This window comes from Taudactylus pleione, unplaced genomic scaffold, assembly GCF_031769625.1.
Source record: "Taudactylus pleione unplaced genomic scaffold, aTauple2 ptg000093l, whole genome shotgun sequence".
Taxonomy (NCBI): Eukaryota; Metazoa; Chordata; class Amphibia; order Anura; family Myobatrachidae; genus Taudactylus; species Taudactylus pleione.
The window spans coordinates 26,681,796-26,701,817 of record NW_028284495.1 but is presented as its reverse complement, the minus strand read 5'-3'; the positions used below and the strand labels follow the sequence as shown (position 1 = coordinate 26,701,817).

General features: G+C 46.0%; 1 protein-coding gene across 1 annotated transcript in view; it reads right to left on the bottom strand.

Moving 5' to 3' along the window:
• Nucleotides 1–5,269: 5,269 nt before the first annotated feature.
• Nucleotides 5,270–20,022, bottom strand: part of USP14 (ubiquitin specific peptidase 14) — a 57,300-nt gene continuing 42,547 nt past the window's right edge. The window contains exons 13-16 of the mRNA XM_088469624.1: nt 15,881–16,009; nt 14,993–15,047; nt 6,938–7,045; nt 5,270–6,001 (exon numbers count right to left, since the gene is read on the bottom strand). Of these exons, the coding sequence (XP_088325750.1) occupies nt 5,850–6,001; nt 6,938–7,045; nt 14,993–15,047; nt 15,881–16,009 (444 nt within the window). The 3' untranslated portion in view covers nt 5,270–5,849. The remainder of the gene's footprint in view (nt 6,002–6,937; nt 7,046–14,992; nt 15,048–15,880; nt 16,010–20,022) is intronic.

Here is a 20,022-nt window from a genome sequence, read left to right as displayed (position 1 = left end):
TCTAGCTCGGGGGGAGGAGGACCATCCGTCCACAGTGGATGTTTCTTCTTTGGTGAAGGTGGTTAAATCAATCCTAGATATTCAGGATGATGCACCGGCTCCAGTGTTTAGTCACCACCAGAAGGTGGTCAAAATGGAGTGTCCTGTATCTGAACAGCTCACTGAGCTTATGGATGAGGCATGGGGTAACCATGACAAACGTTTTTATGTGAATAAGAGAATAACATCATTGTATCCTTTCACGGCTTCTGTATGTACTAAGCAGGAACTACCTCCTCTACTGTGGATGCTCATGTGACTTATTTAATCAGAAATGCTACATTGCCTATTCAGTCAGCATGTTCCCTGAAGGATTCCATGGATAGAAAAATTGAAGCATGTCTTAAAACAATATTTTTATCATCTGGAGCCGTTACTCGTCCAGCTATGGCTGCAGCCTGGGTAGCCAAAGCTGTTGAAGAATGGACGGGAGCTTTGAAAGATTCTCTACAAACTACTACTAGAGAACAGATGTATATCCCCATTCGAGAAGCTGCTTCCTAGCTGGGAGAAGCTGCTGTAGATGCTACAATTTTAGCTTCTAAAGTATCAGCAGCTTCAATTGTGGCACACAGGGCCTTTTGGTTACCATCCTGGAAAGCCGATACAGGATCAATGAAGGCACTGGAAGTTTTACCTTTCTATGGGAAAATACTTTTTGGAGCAGAGTTTGATAAAATAATAGCTACTCTGGCAGTTTCAAAGTCAGCAGGTCTGCCATCTACAGCAACTATTAAGTCTAGGCAGGTTTCTTTTCGGTCCTTCAATCCCCGGGGGTTTGCCCTCACTTTCAGGAGGCATCCTCCACAGAAGTTTTATTTTTTTCAACAGATCCTCCATCAGATGCGGTCAAAGCTTTTGTCGCAACAGGGAAGGGGTTATTATTCCAATCTATTTCTGGTTCAGAAACCGAATGGGTTTCATTGCCCTGTACTAAATCTAAAAACCAGGAACAGGTTTATCCATGTACCGAAGTTTTGTATGGAAACTCTCAAATCAATTATTTTGGCAATGGAGTCGGGGATTGCATGGTTTCCCTGGATATTCAGGATGCATATCTGCATGTTCCTATTATACCATCCCAACAACAATTTTTACAGTTTGCGGTCCTTCAGTAACATTACCAATTTCAGGCTCTACATTTTGGCCCATCTACGGATCCCCTGGTATTTACCAAAATAATGGCAGTTATGACGGCCTCAGACGTCAGAGTCAGAATTCTGCCATATCTGGACGACCTTCTGATATTGGCATGGACTGCGGTTGTTTTACAAAACCATCTTCAACTGACCATAGTCTGCTTACAAAAGCACGGCTGGATCATCAATTGGAGAAAGTGATTTCTTCCAACACAGCAGATTTTACATCTGGGAGCTCTTCTGGATTCTCGGGCACAGTGCTTCTGCCAGAGGACCAAGATTGTGGCCCTAACCATTGCGAATACACAAGCAAAGGGTATCCATTCGGTTAGCAATGCAGGTTCTGGGATCCAACTTCGACATGGTGGGGTATGCTCAGTTCCATTCCAGGCCTCTGCAAAAATTGATTCTCTCCAAGTGAAATGGACAGAGTCATCTAATAAGGTCCCAGAGGATCCTTCTTACTCCTGAGATTCGTCACTCCCTCCTGTGGTGGCGGAGAAAGGATCATCTGAACAATGGGCTCCCATTCTGGATTCCAAATTGGGTGCTTCTCACCACAGACTCCAGTCTCCGAGAATGGGAAGCAGTGACAGGTCATCACGCCTTTCAGGGAAGATGGACAAATCAGGAAAGTCATCTCCCAATAAACATTCTGGTACTGCGAGCAGTAAACAAGCACTTGTCATGGCACAGGAGCTGCTGCAGGGCAAGCCAGTTCAGATCCAGTCCGACAATGCGACAACAGTGGCCTACCTCAATCATCAGGGAGGCACAAGTTACGCAGCCATGAAAGAAGTGACAAGGGTTCTGATGTGGGCAGAACGTCATGTTACGGCTATCTCGGCAATATTCATATTCATTCGGGAGCTCTCAATTGGGAAGCAGACTTCCTAAGTCGCCAGGACATACACACCGGAGAGTGGTCTTTCCATCCGGGAGTGTTGCAGCTCTACCAGAGATAGATCTCAGAGTCACGTCACAACCACAAGGTCCCCAAGTACGGGTCCAGGTCCAGAGACCCATCAGCAGCCTTCGTGGATGCACTGGCAGTAAGATGGAACTTGAAGCTGTTGTATCTCTGTCCTCCGATGAGCCTCCTCCCAGGAGTTCTCAGGAAATTCAAGCAGGAAGGTGCAACAGTAATACTGGTGGCTCCGGCTTGGTCCAGATGTCATTGGTTCACCGACATACAGAATCTGTCAATAGACAGTCCGTATCCTCTTCCTCTTTAGCAGGATCTGCTAACGCAGGGTCCCTGTCGGCATACAGACTTACCTCGTCTGGTTTTGAAGGCGTAGCTCTTTAATCTTCCATCCTAAGAGCGGAAGGTTTTTCCAGTTCTGTAATTCAAACGATACTTAGGGCAGGGAAGCCTTCCTCTGCCCGCATCTATTACAGAGTTTGGCATTCTTTTGGTCAATGGTGTTCCCATAGGAAGTATGATCCTAAGGTGTTTAGGATTTCCAGGGTACTGGCTTTTCTCCAGGTGGGTATAGACCAGTGTTGGCTAACCTTGACACTCCAGCTGTTGTGGAACTATATATCCCAGCATGCCCTGCCACAGTTTTAGCATGCCCTAATAGCAAAACTGTAGCAGTGCATGCTGGGTTATGTAGTTCCATAACAGCTGGAGTGTCAAGGTTAGCCAACACTGGTATAGACCATGGTCTCCGCCTGGCACCTTTGATAGTGCAGGTTTGTGCACGGTCAGTCTGGTTCCAAAGAAAAATTGCCTCATTACCAGATGTTCAAATTTTTTTTCCCAAGGAGTTCTGAGAGTTCAGCCTCCTTTTGTTTCACCGGTAGCACCATGGGATTTGTCTTTGATTCTTAAAGGGCTACAAGCTCCCCCATTTGAACCTCTGGACTCTGTAGATTTGAAATGGTTGCCAGCGAAGACACTTTCTCCTCACTATCTCTTCTGCACAGACTCTCTAATTTGCCAGCACTTTTTTGTCGCTCCCCATTTTTAAATCGATAAAGCTGTTCTTCATACAAAGGAGGGTTACCTTCCTAAGGTAGTGTCCAGTTTTCATGTAAATTAAGAAATTGTAGTTCCAGCTTTTCAGGCTCCAGATCTTTCTGTAGTTGAAGCCTCCCTGGATGTAGTTAGTGTTCTCCGTACCTATGTGGAGTGCACAAACTGTTAGAAAATCAGATGCTCTTTATGTATTATATGGTTTTTACAAACGAGGATGCCCAGCTAATAAGCATACTGACGAGATGGCTACGCACGACTATCTCTCAGGTGTACACACAGGCTGATCTCCCTGTCCCAAGCACTGTGACAGCACATTCTACTCGGTCTGTAGGGCCATCGTGGGCATTTAATCGTAGTGACTCTGCTGAACAATTTTACAAGGCAGCCACGTGGTCTTCTGTCCACACTTTTCTTAGGTTCTATGCCTTTGATACTTTTGCCTCTCAGGATGCTTCCTTTGGGCGACGAGTTCTCCTTTCTGCTCAGGAACGTCCCCCACCCTAGGGAAATTGCTTTAGGACATCCCCATGGCATCCCTGTGGACCCTGAAGAAGAAAATTAAAAAGTTATGGTAGACTTACCTAGATAACTCCTTGTCTTTGAGGTCCATAGGGTCCACAGGGCACCCACCCTGACTCACTAGCTGCATGGGTAATATTTTTTCTTTCAGTCACCAATTCCCTAATTTTGTGTAAGTGTTTCTGGTGTACGATTGCGCTTCCTTCTCCTGCCTTGAGGCTTCTTAACTAAACTGAAGGAATCCTAGGAGCTGAAGCTTTTACTGTTTGATGCCTGGATCTCTCCAACCAGAATATCCCCAGGGTATCTCTGTGAACCCTATGGACCACAAAGAGAAGGCGTTATCTAGGCAAGTCTACCATTACTCTAATTTTAGCTCGATAGATCTGCCTGACGTCAAGCTTACGTGTCAAATTCACCTGTTTCCATTGCTGCGCATTCTACGCGCTCCGTAGGTACTTCTTGGGCGGCGCGTAGAGGAGCTTCTGCTTCTCAACTTTGCAGAGCGGCTACGTGGTCCTCTCTACATACCTTTGTAAAACGTTACAGGTTTGATACCTTTGCGGCCTCGGATGCTAGTTTTGGCCGTAGGGTCCTGCAGGTTCCTCAGCGCTCTCTCTCATGATGGGAGATTTGGGACGACCTAGTGTCGTAGCTCCAGTGTCCCATAGTGATGAAGGAGAAAACAGGATTTTGGTACTTACCGGTAAATCTGTTTCTCCGATTCCACAGGGGACACTGGACGCCCTCCCAGTGCTGCTTCCCATCAGGTTTGCTTAACTTTCACTGTTGTGGTTTGTTTTCTTCTGCACTTTTTGCTGCAGTGTGTTGTGTTATGGTGTGACTGCTGTGTTTGGTTCACACCTGTGCTAATTTCTCCTTTTTTTTTTTTCTCCTTTCGTTATGTGCTTTCTCCGTATACTCTCGGGCTCAGTTTTATAACTGGGGCTGATGGGGTATGGAGGGGGAGGAGCAAGTCACACCTTTAAGGAATTCCTGAAGTGCCAGCTCTTCTCAACCCACGTCTATACCCGTGTCGTAGCTTGTGCATCCCCTGTGGAATCAGAGAAACAGATTTACTGGTAAGTACCAAAATCCTGTTTTTTGCACTCACTGTAAAATTTCTTCCTCATAATACATCTGGTGGACACTGGATACCATACCCTGTCTTGTTGTTGGTTTTGTTCTTGTTTTGGCTTATACTGTTTGGTAGGATTTGTTCTTTTTTTTTTTCCACATGCGACTTTGTTGAAGAAAAAAAAAAAAAAAAAAAGTAGGTAGAGGGGGCAGAGTTATTTTAGATAACCTTCTAGTGTCTACTCCTGTTCCAGCTCCTCAGTCAGCAGTGTCCCTCAGATGGATTACATGGTGAGTACATGTATTATATGGTGAGTATAAAAAGCCTATTTTTGCCACAATGGATTGAAGAATGTATGTATGTATGTATGTATGTATGTATGTATGTATGTATGTATACAGTGTACATTGAAGGTCCATATTCACTTACTACGTTGTTGGAACAAGTTTTACTAGACTACTTTACCTCAAAAGGACAACTTTCAAAAAGGTATAAAAATAAGTAACCAGATTGAGGTTGATGACAATTTTATTCTGAAGTCACCATGATGCCAGCAACAGTCTTGGACCAGTTAGATGAAGCTGGGCACGTGAATGTGGCCAAGTCTTAAATTATGGGAAGCAGCACTGTTACAATGAGGCAACATGTATCATTCCTCCTTCCTGGCAGCAATGTCACGTAAGGCAAGTACTGTGGTAAAAAAAAAAAAAAAAAAACATGCAACAGTAACAATGAATGGCATAGGTGTGCAATAAATATTTTGTCCTTGATTCCAAATACTAACATCTTTGTGTAAAAAAAAAAAAAAAAAAAAAAAGTAATTGGGGCAATATTTAGATTTGTTCCAATGTTAAAATTCAATAAAGAATTTATAAGAAAAGCTGCTTTCGCTTTACATAGATCTATGAATAGAAAGAATGTGGGTTCTCACAGCTTGCATGTAAAGGTGAATTAAACTACAAAATTAACACCTTCCTCTCTAGAACACAAAATTGTTCTGGAGTAGGAGATTCTAAATGTGGAACATTTATTTCACACCTGAGAAGGAAATAAAAAAAAAAAAAAAAAAAGACTAAAATGGTAAATGTCATCATTGTTCAGTCTCTTCTTCAGTAGCTGCAATTCGCCGGGGTCCATACAGAAGAACATAAGCTATGTGCCAGTCTCCTCCTCCTGACAACCTTAGTATGTCATCAGGAGATACAATGCTCACTTTGTCGTCATCAAATTTAATCCATTCATCTAGGTAGAAAATAAAATATTCATATTTAATGACATGTGTGACATAGGAACCACCCAGATTAAAACGGTCACTTAATGTACATAAAATCAAAAATGTAAAAAAAATCCCCCCTGCTCACTAAATTAGCACTTCTAAATGATCAAACCCTGGATTAACCAGAGCATCTCTTCAGTACCAGCCAATCAGAATACATTTTCCCTGCTGAGCACTTAGGAATGGCTGGCAGTGAAGTAGGATCACTTTGATCATTTAGCATCAGTCAGCGAGGCTGTATTCTTAAGTGAGAAATATTTTTGCGCCCCTGCCCCACAAAACATTTGGTCTGTGATAGATCAAAAATAAAGATTTTATTTTATTAGTTAATTAAGTGTTAAACAGGGCTGTTGCTGTGGACCTTAATTTAATTAAACTTTATAGTAAAATTAGGGTTGTTTTTTATTTTACTCTTAATATAAAAATGATAGGGTTCTGCTGGTAACTGATGTCCCAGGGCTACTGTTCACCACAGCCCGTTTGTGGTCTCAATTGCTAAATTTTGACGTGGCCCAGTATTTTTTTATTGATCAGTGGAGCAGCTGCAGTCTGTGAGGCAGTACCTTTTGCAATTCATCTGTCATTCAGGTGTTTGTACAGTATAAATAAATGTATTTTGGCAAAATGGGAAGATCATTTTACGAAGTGTGTGTTAGCATCGTTTAGGTCAGGCACCATACATTCTCCACACTGCTGGATAGTCAGTCATGTGATTTATTACTAATAGGAGGTTTAGCAACAGGGCAGGGTTTATTTAAAATAGGTTTAATATAGTTTAAAAGCGGTCATTTGTCTAGCAAAGGTATTGTAAAACCAACATTTTATTTTATGGTGTACAACATATGTGCCTGGGGCCCATTAAGAGGCAGCAAAAATACCAAACGAAACTGAAGGCCACATACCATCTTTTCTCTTCACCCATGAAACATAGTGTCCTGAAGAGCTGGATCTTCCCTGGTGAGTGAGAACTGCCTGCAGCTCATAATATCCACAATTATTAGAGCCGACGTCTAGAAGACAAGCAAGAAAGTAGATGCTGGATTGGTGTGGAGAACACGAACAAGGGCATTAAATACATGGACATGCTTAAGATAGTGCATTAAATACTAGGGTACATTTTTGCATAACAAGAAAAGGGTGGGAGCTGCAAAGTGGTGCAAAACCAGATCTATTGTGTCTGATTGTCTTGAAGTAACAAGCACCAATGTGAATGTTGATACAAGTCCAACAGTGCTGTGAGCACATTTCTCTCAAAGAAAAGTGATATTATTGATAAGCTCACTGATCTTATATCTAATACATCAGTCTAGCGCAAGAATAAGTAACGTGCAGCACTCCAGCTGCTGAGGCACTACATATCCCAGGTGTGGCAGGGCATGCTGGAGGGTGAAACGCTGGTCTAGAGGGCAACCAGAAGTTGAACTTATAATTCAGATCACAGCATTTTTATGAAACAAATGTTAAAAGTTTAATGGAAATAAATTTAATTAATACTATATTAGACCTAGTCCAGATACCTACTAAAATCTTCCTCCTCCAAAGGAAAAGGTAGAATTAAAAAGCAAACTGCAAGCCAAGATTGTTGCTGTTCTTAAGGTGTCCCTTTAAATGCAACATAATGGTTTATTTTCTCATCATAAATTCACCCATTAAATTGCTTATTTTTTGGGGAAAGGTCAACTATAAATCACAGACTTAATACGAGTCATCAGAAACAGAGATTGCACATTTCATGTACCGGCAACTAACAAAATAAAGCACCAATGGAATTCCTGCTAACATAAGCAAAAGAGCACTTTCCAGATGGTCACACAGAGGTCTCCTCATATACTATTGCTGACGTCACACCAAACAGACCTTCTCGGCACGCCAAGTCTCGCGTGACTCAGTTTGTGCTGAGCGTCTCTCGCCCAGAAAAAACGTTTCACGGGACTGTTCTGTTTAATTTGATACGTGACGCTTGTATATCTGTGTGCACCTGAGTCTCTGAATCTGTATACGAAGTGCTACAATGCAGCAGCAGCAGGTTCCATTGTGCTTCATATACAGACTCAGTTGCACACAGATATACAAGTGTCACATATCAAATTAATCAGAGCAGTCTTGTGAAGTGGTTTGTCACATCCGTTTGCAACTAATACACATTTCTGTGTTAAAAAGACACAAAAAAGATACTTGGTGCAAGCTGAGTCACACAAGACCTGGCAGTTCACTGGCGCCGAATGGCGTATTGAGGCTTGGTGGATGTGGACACATCTGTTTATTCAATAAGTGTCTGCAACTCCACAGGAGGACTTTGTGTTCCCATAAGGAATTGTGCCACTGAAATTTTGTTGATGATAGATGAACACAGCATGTCAGGCACAGCTCCAGAGTCTCTCTCATCTAAAGATGCCAACATCTGAAGAGTTCTCTCCATCAAACTGCCATGCCAACACTTTAGCCACTCTTCTTTGTGAGACATTTACAAGATGAGCTGTACAAAACAGTTTCGTTTGCCAACTGCGCACCAACATTCTCAGCTCCCTCAGAAGCATTGAGGTCTCTTCCTACAAACAACAAGAGATATGGTAAGAACTTACCTTTGTTATCTCTGTTTCTACGAAGTCCATAGGGTCCACAGGGTTGACCTTGGGGTATAGGTTGGGAACCAAATCCGGGCACCACGCAGTTAAAGCTTTTAGCTCCCAGGATGCACTTGGGTCCACTCTCCCTATAACCCCACCCCCCAGCCAGAGGCACCTCAGTTTGTAAGTTGCGAAAGGCCGGAGGAGGAGAGAAAAAGAGAGAGAAAACTGGAACACTCTAGAACCATACTCACAGAAAAGGAGACGGGAAACCGGTGACCAGTAACACAGCCCATATGAAGCCAGGTGCGTCAGGGCGGGCGCCCTGTGGACCCTATGGACTTCGTAGAAACAGAGATAACAAAGGTAAGTTCTTACCATATCTCTTGTTTTCTACTTCAGGGTCCATAGGGGGTCCACAGGGTTGACCTTGGGGATGTCCCAAAGCAGTTCAACCAAGGGTGGGGACGCTCCTGTGCTGAGAGGAGAATCCGTCGCCAAAAAGGAAGCATCCTGAGAGGCAAAGGAAACCAATGCCTAGAACCTTAAAAAAAAGGTTTGGACAGAAGACCACGTGGACACCTAGTAAGGCAAAACAGCCGAGGCGCCACAACGAGCCGCCCACGAGGGTTACATGACCCGAGAAAAAACAAGCCTCAACGACAGAAATGCCTACCTATGGGTAGGCCCCTGAGGAAGACATACGAGGCCATCCAGCCAACATTTCATTATAGGCCGGCCATCGTTTCCTGTGAAAACCAGAAACCGCAGACCACCAATAAGGAGTCCGATTACCATAAGGAACTTGAACGGATCATATAAAGCCAAAGAGGCCGGACCACAGTCAATGAGGCCACACCAGCCGAGAAGACTGGGGACTGAATGGCCGTACCATAAGTTCCAGAATAATATGGAACCTAAAAACCACTCTAAGAAGAAATACAGGGCGAGAGCAACTCACACCCTGACATGATGCCCTCCAGAAGAGGGAGCCACATGAGAACGCTCCCAATTCAGACACTCTCCTGGTTGATTTAAACACCCTGAGAGAGAGAGAGCTTAAACAATAGACCATGTAATGGCTATCACAACCAGCAGTTCCATTGACTGTCCCCGGACGGAACAAAGAACCACTACTAATTCCCCAGGAGTCCCTAGGGAGGACAAGTGGAGGCATAATCCAGAAAACACTCCAAAGGATGAACTGGATACCAGAGCGGAGCAATTCCATATCTTAACCATACCGACAGTGTAGAGATCCGCACTGTCAGGAAGGCCAGGCCAAGGGTGAAACCCAAGCCAGCCGGAAGGAATGCCAGAATATCTGAAAATCCTGGACACCGGAGGATCGTATCGACAGGTACGATACCATAAGAATTATGTGTGCCACAGTCCGTGGCAGATCCCAGCAAAGTCTGGCCTATCTGCTCTAAACATCTCAATGAAGACAGAGCCAGGGAAGCCCTAGGACCACAGTAGGGGCGCAGTCAAAGACAAACGATCCAGGTCCAGGGAAAAACAAGGACCCTGAGACAACAGGTCCAGATAGTGAAGCAGTAGGAACGGAGTATCGATGAGGAGACTCCGAAAATCTCAGTACCAGTGATGTCTGGGACGAACTGGAGCCCCCAGAAGGAAAGCCCCTCCGTCTCGAATTAAACTTCCGAAGACCTCGAGGAAGAAGGGAGACCGGAGGATACAGGTACACAAAGTGGAAGGACCACTTCACTGACAAAGAGTCACTGAAGGTAGCTTCAGTACTCCTGGAGCTGGACTGTAACACCGGTAATGTGTGATCAAGTCAGAAGGCCATGAGGATCAATCCCCTCAGGGAGGCCCCCTCTGCTCACCAGGAGTTGAAACCTCTCTTGGAGAAGAGACTAGTCCCCGGGATGCACGTCGCAACAGCTGAGGAAGCCCGCTTCCCAATGGAGAGCTCCGGGAATAAACACTGCAGAGTTGGCCAGGAGAAGACCCTTGGACTATGCCAGAATGGATGACATACCTGACATTGCCACCCAACTACCAGTGTTGCCTAGATGGAAGTCACTGTTGTGACACTGTCGGACTGAACCTATTCAGGTTTACCGTGACATATGGGTTAGGCCAGAGTGAAGGTCCAAGACAGCCTAAAGTATCAACAAGTTAAGTGGCCGGACAGAAACGACAGACGTCCAACTGCCCCGAAACGAATGCGGACCAGACACTGTCTGTAGCAAAGAACACCCTGGACGAGATGGCCATAGCCACCCGGACAGAGACCAACTCGCCTCTGGAGAAAGTATCATCGTTCGAACATCGATCCGATGGGAAAAACTCGATCCATCTGGAGGGGAGTCAATTATGGCAAGGTCTGGAATGGAACTGAGCACATTCCACCCTACCAAAAGGTAGACACTCTGGTAGACCGCGCATCACAAAGAGTAATGACATATGTCGAATGCGTAGATATCCGCACACTCCAAGTTGAAGAGTGGAGATCTTGTCTTACGCCAGAAAAATTCTCAGAGTCTGAGAATCCAGCAGTGCTCCCAGATGAAGAAAACCCTGTGAGGGATGTAGGGAGGACTTTTTCTCCGTTGACTAATTATCTGTGCCGAGAAGAAGCCACGGTTATCCTGACCTGGCGGTAAAGTACCTTGGTGATCCTGCTAAAAGCAGGAGACCGTCCAGAGAAAGGAGCATTCGGATACCCTGAACAGGTGAACTGTCAGAAAATCCATATGGCTGGTAAACCCCGGTGGAGTTGAGGACAGTCCCAAAAGGCAGAGCCCGAAACTTACAAGTGTTGCTGTGGCACAGCAAACCTGAACCCCTGCTGATGAGATGGCTCTGTACGTACCCGTAGGTACGTATCCTGAATACTCAGATATACCCTAAAATCCCCAGGTTCCAAACGTCGGATGATGGAGCATGGACGATTCCACCTGAGTCCAGGCACCGTTGGAATCTGATTCAGGGATTTGAGACAGAGTATAGGCAAATGAGGACCAGTCGGTCACCGCCCCAGAAAGAAAGTAGAACAACCAGTCCCTCACTGAGATAGTGAGGTTGGCCGAAATAGCTCTGCTTACCACAAAGACTGTATAGCTTTCTGGGATTGTAAGGCCCTGATCAGGTCTGAAGAAGGGCCCGTGTAACAATGCCTGTGAGGAGGCTGCCTGAGCAATGAGAGGCCGTTGAGAATCAGTACCTCACTCTGGAAATTCCCCAGATGTAGACCTGTCCCGTCAGGCTGAGGGTATATCCTCAGGTGTAGAAACAGGGTCGTCCGGAAGTCCAGGACTGCTCGGTACTGGATATGGTGGCCCCCATGGAGGCCGACAGCCTAGGAAAAAACAGGCCTTTAGGCTGACCCTGAGGACAAAAAGACTTAACAGAGTTAGTCCGAATGTAGTGGGAGTAGCTAAAGACGGTATCTCCCCATTAGTGATACTGCCAATGATGCAACGATCTTGTCAAGGTCAGGACCAAACAAGATCTTCCCCATGGAAGGAGTGTGCACCTCTGCTTTCCCATAACGCAGCCATAGGGTACTGCGGCGGATACAGACGCCGCCGAAACCCTGAAAGTTAGAAGACAGGCATCCCATGAGGTAATCCCACATATGACCACTGCATATTTTATGTGAGCGGCAAAAGATATTTGAACCTCAGGACGTGTTGGAGGGGAAAAACGTCACAAAAGCATCACCATGCGATGGCCATGGTAGGACGGGCAACAGGCCCTGAAAACGAGTACATTGATTTCAGGCAAAGTTACCACCTACGGATCCGTAAAATCCGTCCAGGCCGGGATGGGAGGCGTATTAATGCCTGTAACCCGATGATTAACATACAAATCCATCCCAGAAGGGGATTTCCATTACTTGTGAGGACCCTCAGGGAATGGGAAACAGGAGGCCTTTGTGACTCCTCGTATCTGGCGACAGCCAGACTCCCGCTATGAGATCCACCCGCTGGGCAGAAAACGGGAGATGTACGATACAGGTGCAGGATCGACATTCTCTATATCCAGAATGAACCTGGCTACCAGCCCCAAAGCAGGGATAATAATACTTGAAATCGGCTCCCCCCATGCGAGAGGGAAAGAGCCGAATATACCATCCAGTTCACGGCAGAGCCACTGGTCAGTAACCACAGGGCATATATCACGCCAATTAGTATTTCTATAAAACAACATCCACCAGGGTGGCCGTTGTGGTAATCCCTGCAAGGGGAATGACAGACCGATGTGGTATCGGAGGTAATTCATGTTCTGTGAAAAACCCCGGCGGGGAGCGACAGTCTGTTGCACAGGGGTAAATTGCAAGAAATTGCGAGATACCCCGAGTTCAAAAGGGCAGTATGGTGAAGTAACTCCAAGCGAGTGACGACAATGGGGCCCGCCCGGCGATCCTCAAAGGAGAGGATCCTGAGAAATAAACCGCCCTTTAAGGGGGTCGTGCAAGGGGCCCCGCACCAGATGGTGCCGCATACATAAACCTTTCTGAGTTAAAATCCTCCGCACTAATTCCTGCAGGCTATGACTTGCAGGATCGCAATAATGGGTGCAGTATCGTGTGCAATCTCCTGGTCAGATATATCTGACTATCTTGACGGAAATATTAAGCAGCGCCATACCGGTCCTGACTGACGCTAAGATTAGCTGCAGGGACCCATTATCAGCGTATGCAACTCACAGTTCCATCTAAAATATGGCAACGTGCAGCACGCAACAGTATGTGACAAACCTCACAGATATTAACAAATATATATATGTGAGGTCTCAGAACCACCCCAGGTACACCTGTATTAGGGCAGATAAAGAAAAGGGATAGATATACACTGACAGGTGAGAGAAAAAGCAGACAGTCAGCACTAGCAAAAGTCACATACAATGCAGACATATATATATATACATACATTTGCATGACATATAATATACTGCACAATGTCGCTACATTCAACTGCCCAGATTCAGTGTCTGGGAAGGCTATAGCGCTGTGTACACTCACCCAAATGGCCAGGTACGCAGGGGGACTGGGCTCACTGACATCCTAAGAGTTCTGCAGCACCACAGAGAGAAAATGGCCACTGTAGACCTCAGAAGAAGCGTGGCCCGCGGAGGAAGCAGCTCAGCGACGCCAGACTGTATTATTGAAAGGCGCGCTGAGCTGAGGAGCTGCTAGACAGGGAAGGCTTCCTCCCCTGGCTAGCAATTAACCCCCCGGGATGCCGGCTCCCGCTGCCGCTATAATCCCTGGTGGGCTAGTGGACACGCGGGGTATGCCTCCATGGAGGGGGAGCCCGCCGCCACCGCTAGCGCCTCCGGTCTGTCCCCAGAGACCGGAGGCATAAGGCTGCATATTCACACGTGGATCACCGCAAGCGGTGACCACGCGACTTACCTGTCCCCGTCGATCCGGCAGCAGCCCAGGGATTCCTCCAGAGCCCGGCTAGTACAGACTCTGGGGTCCCGCTGCGATCCCCAGATCTGTACTGGCGTCGCAGCGCCGGCGGGGTGTAGGAGCGGCAGCTTAGACGTCCATTGGACAGTCTGATGCTGCCGCTCTGAAGAGTAGTAAAAAATAATAAAATAAAACTCTTTTAAGCTTAGGGGCTGCTAAGCAGCCCCCCTGCAGTAACGGTGACCCGACTCCGGCCGGGCACCAACTTAAACTGAGGTGCCTCTGGCTGGGGGGTGGGGTTATAGGGAGAGTGGACCCAAGTGCATCCTGGGAGCTAAAAGCTTTAACTGCGTGGTGCCCGGATTTGGTTCCCAACCTATACCCCAAGGTCAACCCTGTGGACCCCCTATGGACCCTGAAGTAGAAAGGTCACGATACACCTCTGTATATAATACTTGTATTCCTTGGTTAGTTAAGAACGGATATTATTTTGGTAGTTACCTGTATAAAAACACTCATTTACCTTTGGCATATGCAAGCAAAATTAAAAAACAAAAAAACAAAAAAAAACCCCTTCCTTTAATGTAGTTTATAAAATGCTTATTTTTGTGGTGGTGGGTTTGATTGTGTTTCTTCACTAATTTAAAAATACAAGTTGATCCAATTTGTAAGTAAATCTTCTAAATAATTCACAAATATGTTTTTTTCTGCAATGATAGAACAATGGATGTCTTACAGTGTTAACCTTTAGAATCAACAGCTTCAGATGGTTATTCTACTATTCTATATACTGTTTTATTGGAAATATCCTGAAAAATACTTCTGTTTGTGAAAGTTATCAGAATATTCACAAAATCTAATGACTACAGCTGATCCTAGCTTTTCCAGTTATATCCTCATTATGCTTGTTTATAATCACCAATCAATCAACACAATAGGTGCCCAGATGAAACAATTACACTTAAAATAACATTTGTAGGTCATTTCACTTTAACACGTACCATCAGAAAAGGCAAAAGGTTCATATTTAATGTCTTTTTTTGCCACTTGGATTACCTAAAATAAAGGATGGAAAAATGTACATTAGTATTAGTGTCATATTTTCTGTGCAAACACTGCAATAGCATGTAAATTACATTAACCAGGAAAAGCCAATAATTATTAGTAATGCAACAAAGCCGTCTTTCTTTATCTATTAGCAAAATAGAAATGGGAGCAGAACCACAAAGGTGTATTTGAATCTGCGATCTAAGGCTAAAGGGTCACCCAACTAGACCCTGGGGGTGTATGTAAAAAAGGAAAAGCACTCTCTGGTACTAATAGGAACAGTTTACAAATCCACCACAGATAGCATCTATGACACTGTAATGAGTAATTCTATTTGGGTTAATGTCCCTCCACATGAATGTGAGTCATTTATGAAAGTGATGTCCAAACAGAGGATACAAGTTGAAAAATTACAGTCAAGGAATTATACCTGGCTCTTTCTAATTAGCAAATGGTCATGGAAAGAAGTGTGCAAATATCACAAAATACACTCTTCTCGCTATTTCAGACAATACATTGCATCTAAACCGTTTTAAAAGAAACATTACCAATACGCCCGATAGGATAACTAGCCATTGTTGTGCAATAACACAATGTTTGTTGCCAGTGTCAATGAACCTGCATTTTAGACAAGATTGTAATTGTCCCATTCATTACTATTGTTTATCTAGTCCCACCATATTACAATGCTTTACACGCACACACGGAGGTTCAGTGTAAGAGGAACCCGGACTCCACCACTGTGCTGCCCATGAACGCATGTGAGGTTTAGAGTGTATAGCACAAAGGTTTATACTAGATTTCCAGGATATCGGTAAAAATAACCCGATTTTTAAACTTACCTTTGGTGCCTGATCTGATGCTTTCTTATCGTCCAAGTCCTTAAACTTTGATCGATAAGGGACCATCTTTTCCTGAAGTTCTGGTGTGCATAACTCATATATATCCAACATAAGGGGAAATTTCACATCCTGTGTAGTGAATAAGTGAATCATGTTATCATTTACAGGGTTATTTTTTAGATTGTCACACATTTAGCTCTTTTGCTGTAGCTGTTCCTGTAAGATGCTTTATTTTTAGGCTTACCATACTACCCCTTTAAACCGGGATACTCATGGATTACACAGGTTCTGTGTCTGATTAAAACCAGGTGAAATCCAGGCTTGAAGTCAGCCAGTCTCAAAACCTGTGTAATTCAGGAGTGTCCTGGTTTATAGGGGTAGCATGGCAAGCCTATTTATTTTCCAACCCTCTGCATTTTAAAGTGAGTCCTCCCACTGCAGCATCATACTTATGGGCTGCCAACTTGTATATTCCAGTTCTATCTGGAAAAATGGAACCCAGAAATAAATGTATTCCTATTAATGCACCAATTTGCAGAAAACAGGATTTTGGTACTTACCGTTAAATCCATTTCTCCGATTCCACAGGGGACACTGGAGCTTCATGACAGTGGGGTATAGACGGTGGGTTGAGTTGAGCCTGGCACTTTAAAAATCTACAAGTGTGACTGGCTCCTCCCCCTCTATGCCCCATCAACCCCAGTTTTAAAGAACTGAGCCCGAGAGGAGACGGAGAACAGACTGAAGAACAGAGAAGGAGAACAGGAAAAGAAACATCCAACATACTGACACACCGCAAGAACACAGCAGGCTGCAGTGATAAACAGTCACACAATAAAAACAGACCAAACTGCAACAGAACTGAAGCAGAACAAGCAACTGAGAACAGGCAAGAAGCACTGGGTGGGCGTCCAGTGTCCCCTGTGGAATCGGAGAAATGGATTTAACGGTAAGTACCAAAATCCTGTTTTCTCCTTCATCCACTAGGGGACACTGGAGCTTCATGACAGTGGGGACGTCCCAAAGCTACCCTCCTGGGGGGGAGAGTGCTGAACGCCCTGCAAGACACTACGACCAAAATTTGAAGCAGAAGCCGCAAAAGTGTCAAATCTATAGAAACGTACAAAAGTATGAACCGAAGACCACGTCGCTGCCCTACAAAGCTGTGTAGCCGAGACACCTCTACGTGCCGCCCAAGAAGTACCCACAGAGCGCGTAGAATGCGCAGAAATGGATACCGGCGGTGGTCGAGCAGAAGCAACATATGCCTGACGAATAGTCAGACGAATCCACCTGGCCAAAGTTTGTTTAGACGCAGGCCAGCCACGCCGATTAGCATCATAAAGGACGAATAGAGCCTCTGATTTACGTAGCCCCTCAGTACGGGACACATAAATGCGAAGTGCCCGAACCACATCCAAGGAGTGAGAATCCCCAGAAGAGTCCGACAACGCTGGCACTACAATCGGCTGATTCAGATGAAAACCCGAGACCACCTTGGGCAAAAAGGAAGGCCGGGTACGAAGTTAAGCCCGATCTTCATGAAAAATCAAGTAATGGGAACGGCAGGACAAGGCTCCAAGTTCAGACACACATCTGGCCGAAGCCAGGGCCAATAAAAGGATCATCTTCCAAGTCAAATACTTCAATTCCACCTCCTGCAAAGGCTCAAAGGTGGATGACTGAAGAAAAGATAAAACAAGATTCAGGTCCCAAGGAGCCGTGGGTGGCACAAAGGGGGGCTGAATTCTAAGTACCCCTTGAAAAAAGGTCTGAACCTCCGGAATCAGAGCCAGGCGACGCTGGAAGAAAATAGAAAGAACAGAAATCTGCACTTTAAGTGATCCCAAGCGTAACCCCGCATCGAGGCCTTTTTGAAGAAAAAGAAGAAGACGTGGTAAATGAAAAGAGGAAGTGGAGGATCCACGACCTTCACACCAGGAGATATAAGCCCTCCAAATGCGATGATAATGCGCTGATGTTACCGGTTTCCTAGCCCTAAGCATGGTAGGAATGACCGACCTAGGAACTCCATGGCTTCTTAGGATGGCGGTCTCAATAGCCACGCCGTTAAACGAAGCCGCCGTAAATCCGGGTACACACATGGACCCTGTTGTAGAAGGTCCGATCGTAGCGGAAGAGGCCAAGGTTCGTCTGCCAGAAGGAATACAAGATCGGAGTACCAAACCCGACGAGGCCAATCCGGAGCCACTAGGATGACGGCGGACGACTCTCGTTTGATCCGCTTGAGAATCCAAGGGAGGAGCGGAAACGGTGGGAACAGGTACACAAGGCTGTACGGCCAAGGGATCAGTAAAGCATCCGCTCCCACCGCTGCCGGATCCATGGTCCTGGAGCAGTAAAGGGGTAGTTGATGATTTATCCGAGATGCCATCAGGTCTATCTGTGGCTTCCCCCATCTGCAAACCAGTAGATGAAAGACCTCGGGATGAAGGGACCACTCCCCGGGATGAAGATCCTGACGACTGAGGTAGTCCGCTTCCCAGTTGTCGACCCCCGGAATAAACACTGCGGAAATGATCTCTACGTGTCTTTCTGCCCACAGAAGGATGCGACTGGCTTCTCTCATTGCCATCCGACTGCGGGTTCCCCCTTGGCGATTTATGTATGCCACTGCCGTGGCGTTGTCGGATTGTATCCGAACCGGAAGTCCTCGTAACAGAGGAGCAGCCTGTATCAAAGCTCTGTAGAATGCCCGCAGTTCGAGAACATTGATTGGTAAGAGGGACTCCTGCTGCGACCAAAGCCCCTGGAAGCGATTGTCCAGAACCACCGCTCCCCATCCGCGGAGGCTGGCGTCCGTGGTGACCAAGGTCCAATTCCAAATTCCGAAGCGCCGACCCGCTAACAGATGCTCCGTCCGAAGCCACCAGAGCAAGGATATGCGGGTCAGGGGAGACAGACGCACCAGCCGATGCATCTGTAGGTGGGACCCGGACCACTGAGACAGAAGATCCAGTTGAAATATTCTGGAGTGAAATCTGCCGAATTGGATGGCCTCGAAGGAAGCCACCATTTTCCCCAGGAGACGGATGCAAAGATGCACAGATACTTTCCTGGGTCTGAGCACTAGACGAACCAGCTCCTGTATGGCTAGGGCCTTGTCCCTTGGCAAGAATATACGAAGCAGAACAGTGTCTAGAAATTCCTAGGAACTGAAGTCTCTGGGACGGCATCAACTGAGACTTCTGGGAGTTCACAATCCATCCATGTTGAATGAGAATCTGATGTGTAAGGGACACTTGGTGTAAAAGGACTTCTGCCGTCGGAGCCTTGATGAGTAAATCGTCTAGGTACGGAACTATCGTCACCCCCCGAGAGCGCAAGTGAGACACCATGACGGCCATCACTTTGGTGAATACCCTGGGAGCTGACGAGAGACCGAATGGCAGGGCCTGAAACTGGAAATGAGCTTCACTGATGGCAAATCTGAGGAAAGCCTGGTGAGGAACCCAAATTGGGACATGCAGATAGGCGTCCTTGATATCTATCGACACCAGAAACTCTTCTGCCTCTAGTCCCGCAATGACAGAATTGAGAGATTCCATCTTGAACCTGTGAAATTAAAGATACTGGTTCAAGGATTTCAGATTCAGAATGGGTCTGACTGACCCATCTGGTTTCGGAACCACAAAAAGGTTTGAGTAAAACCCTTGTTGTCTTTGTGCAGTGGGAACCGCCACAAGGACCTCGGCCAGCAAAAGTTTCTCGATCGCTTGACGCAAAATTAGTTGCTTCAAGGGATCGACGGGCAAACCTGTTGTAAAATAACGCCCAGGAGGAGTGAAAGCGAACTCGATCTTGTACCCTTGAGATACCAGATTTCGAACCCAAGTGTCTGGAGAAGTCCGTCTCCAAACCTCCGAGAAACGCTGGAGGCGAGCCCCCACCTTCGGATTTCCGAGATGGGATGGGAGCCCGTCATGCCACAGGCTTGTCTGCTGACTTGGGATCTGGACGGCGGCCAATATTTGCTTGACGTCCTCTAGCACGGCCTCCTCGCCCCGCTGAAGACGAACCTCGCGATCGTCCCTGAAATCTTGCCGATGCTCGAAAGGAACGAAAGGAAGGTCCCCTAAACGAGCGACGCGGAGGAGGTGCTGATGAAGGTAGAAAAGTAC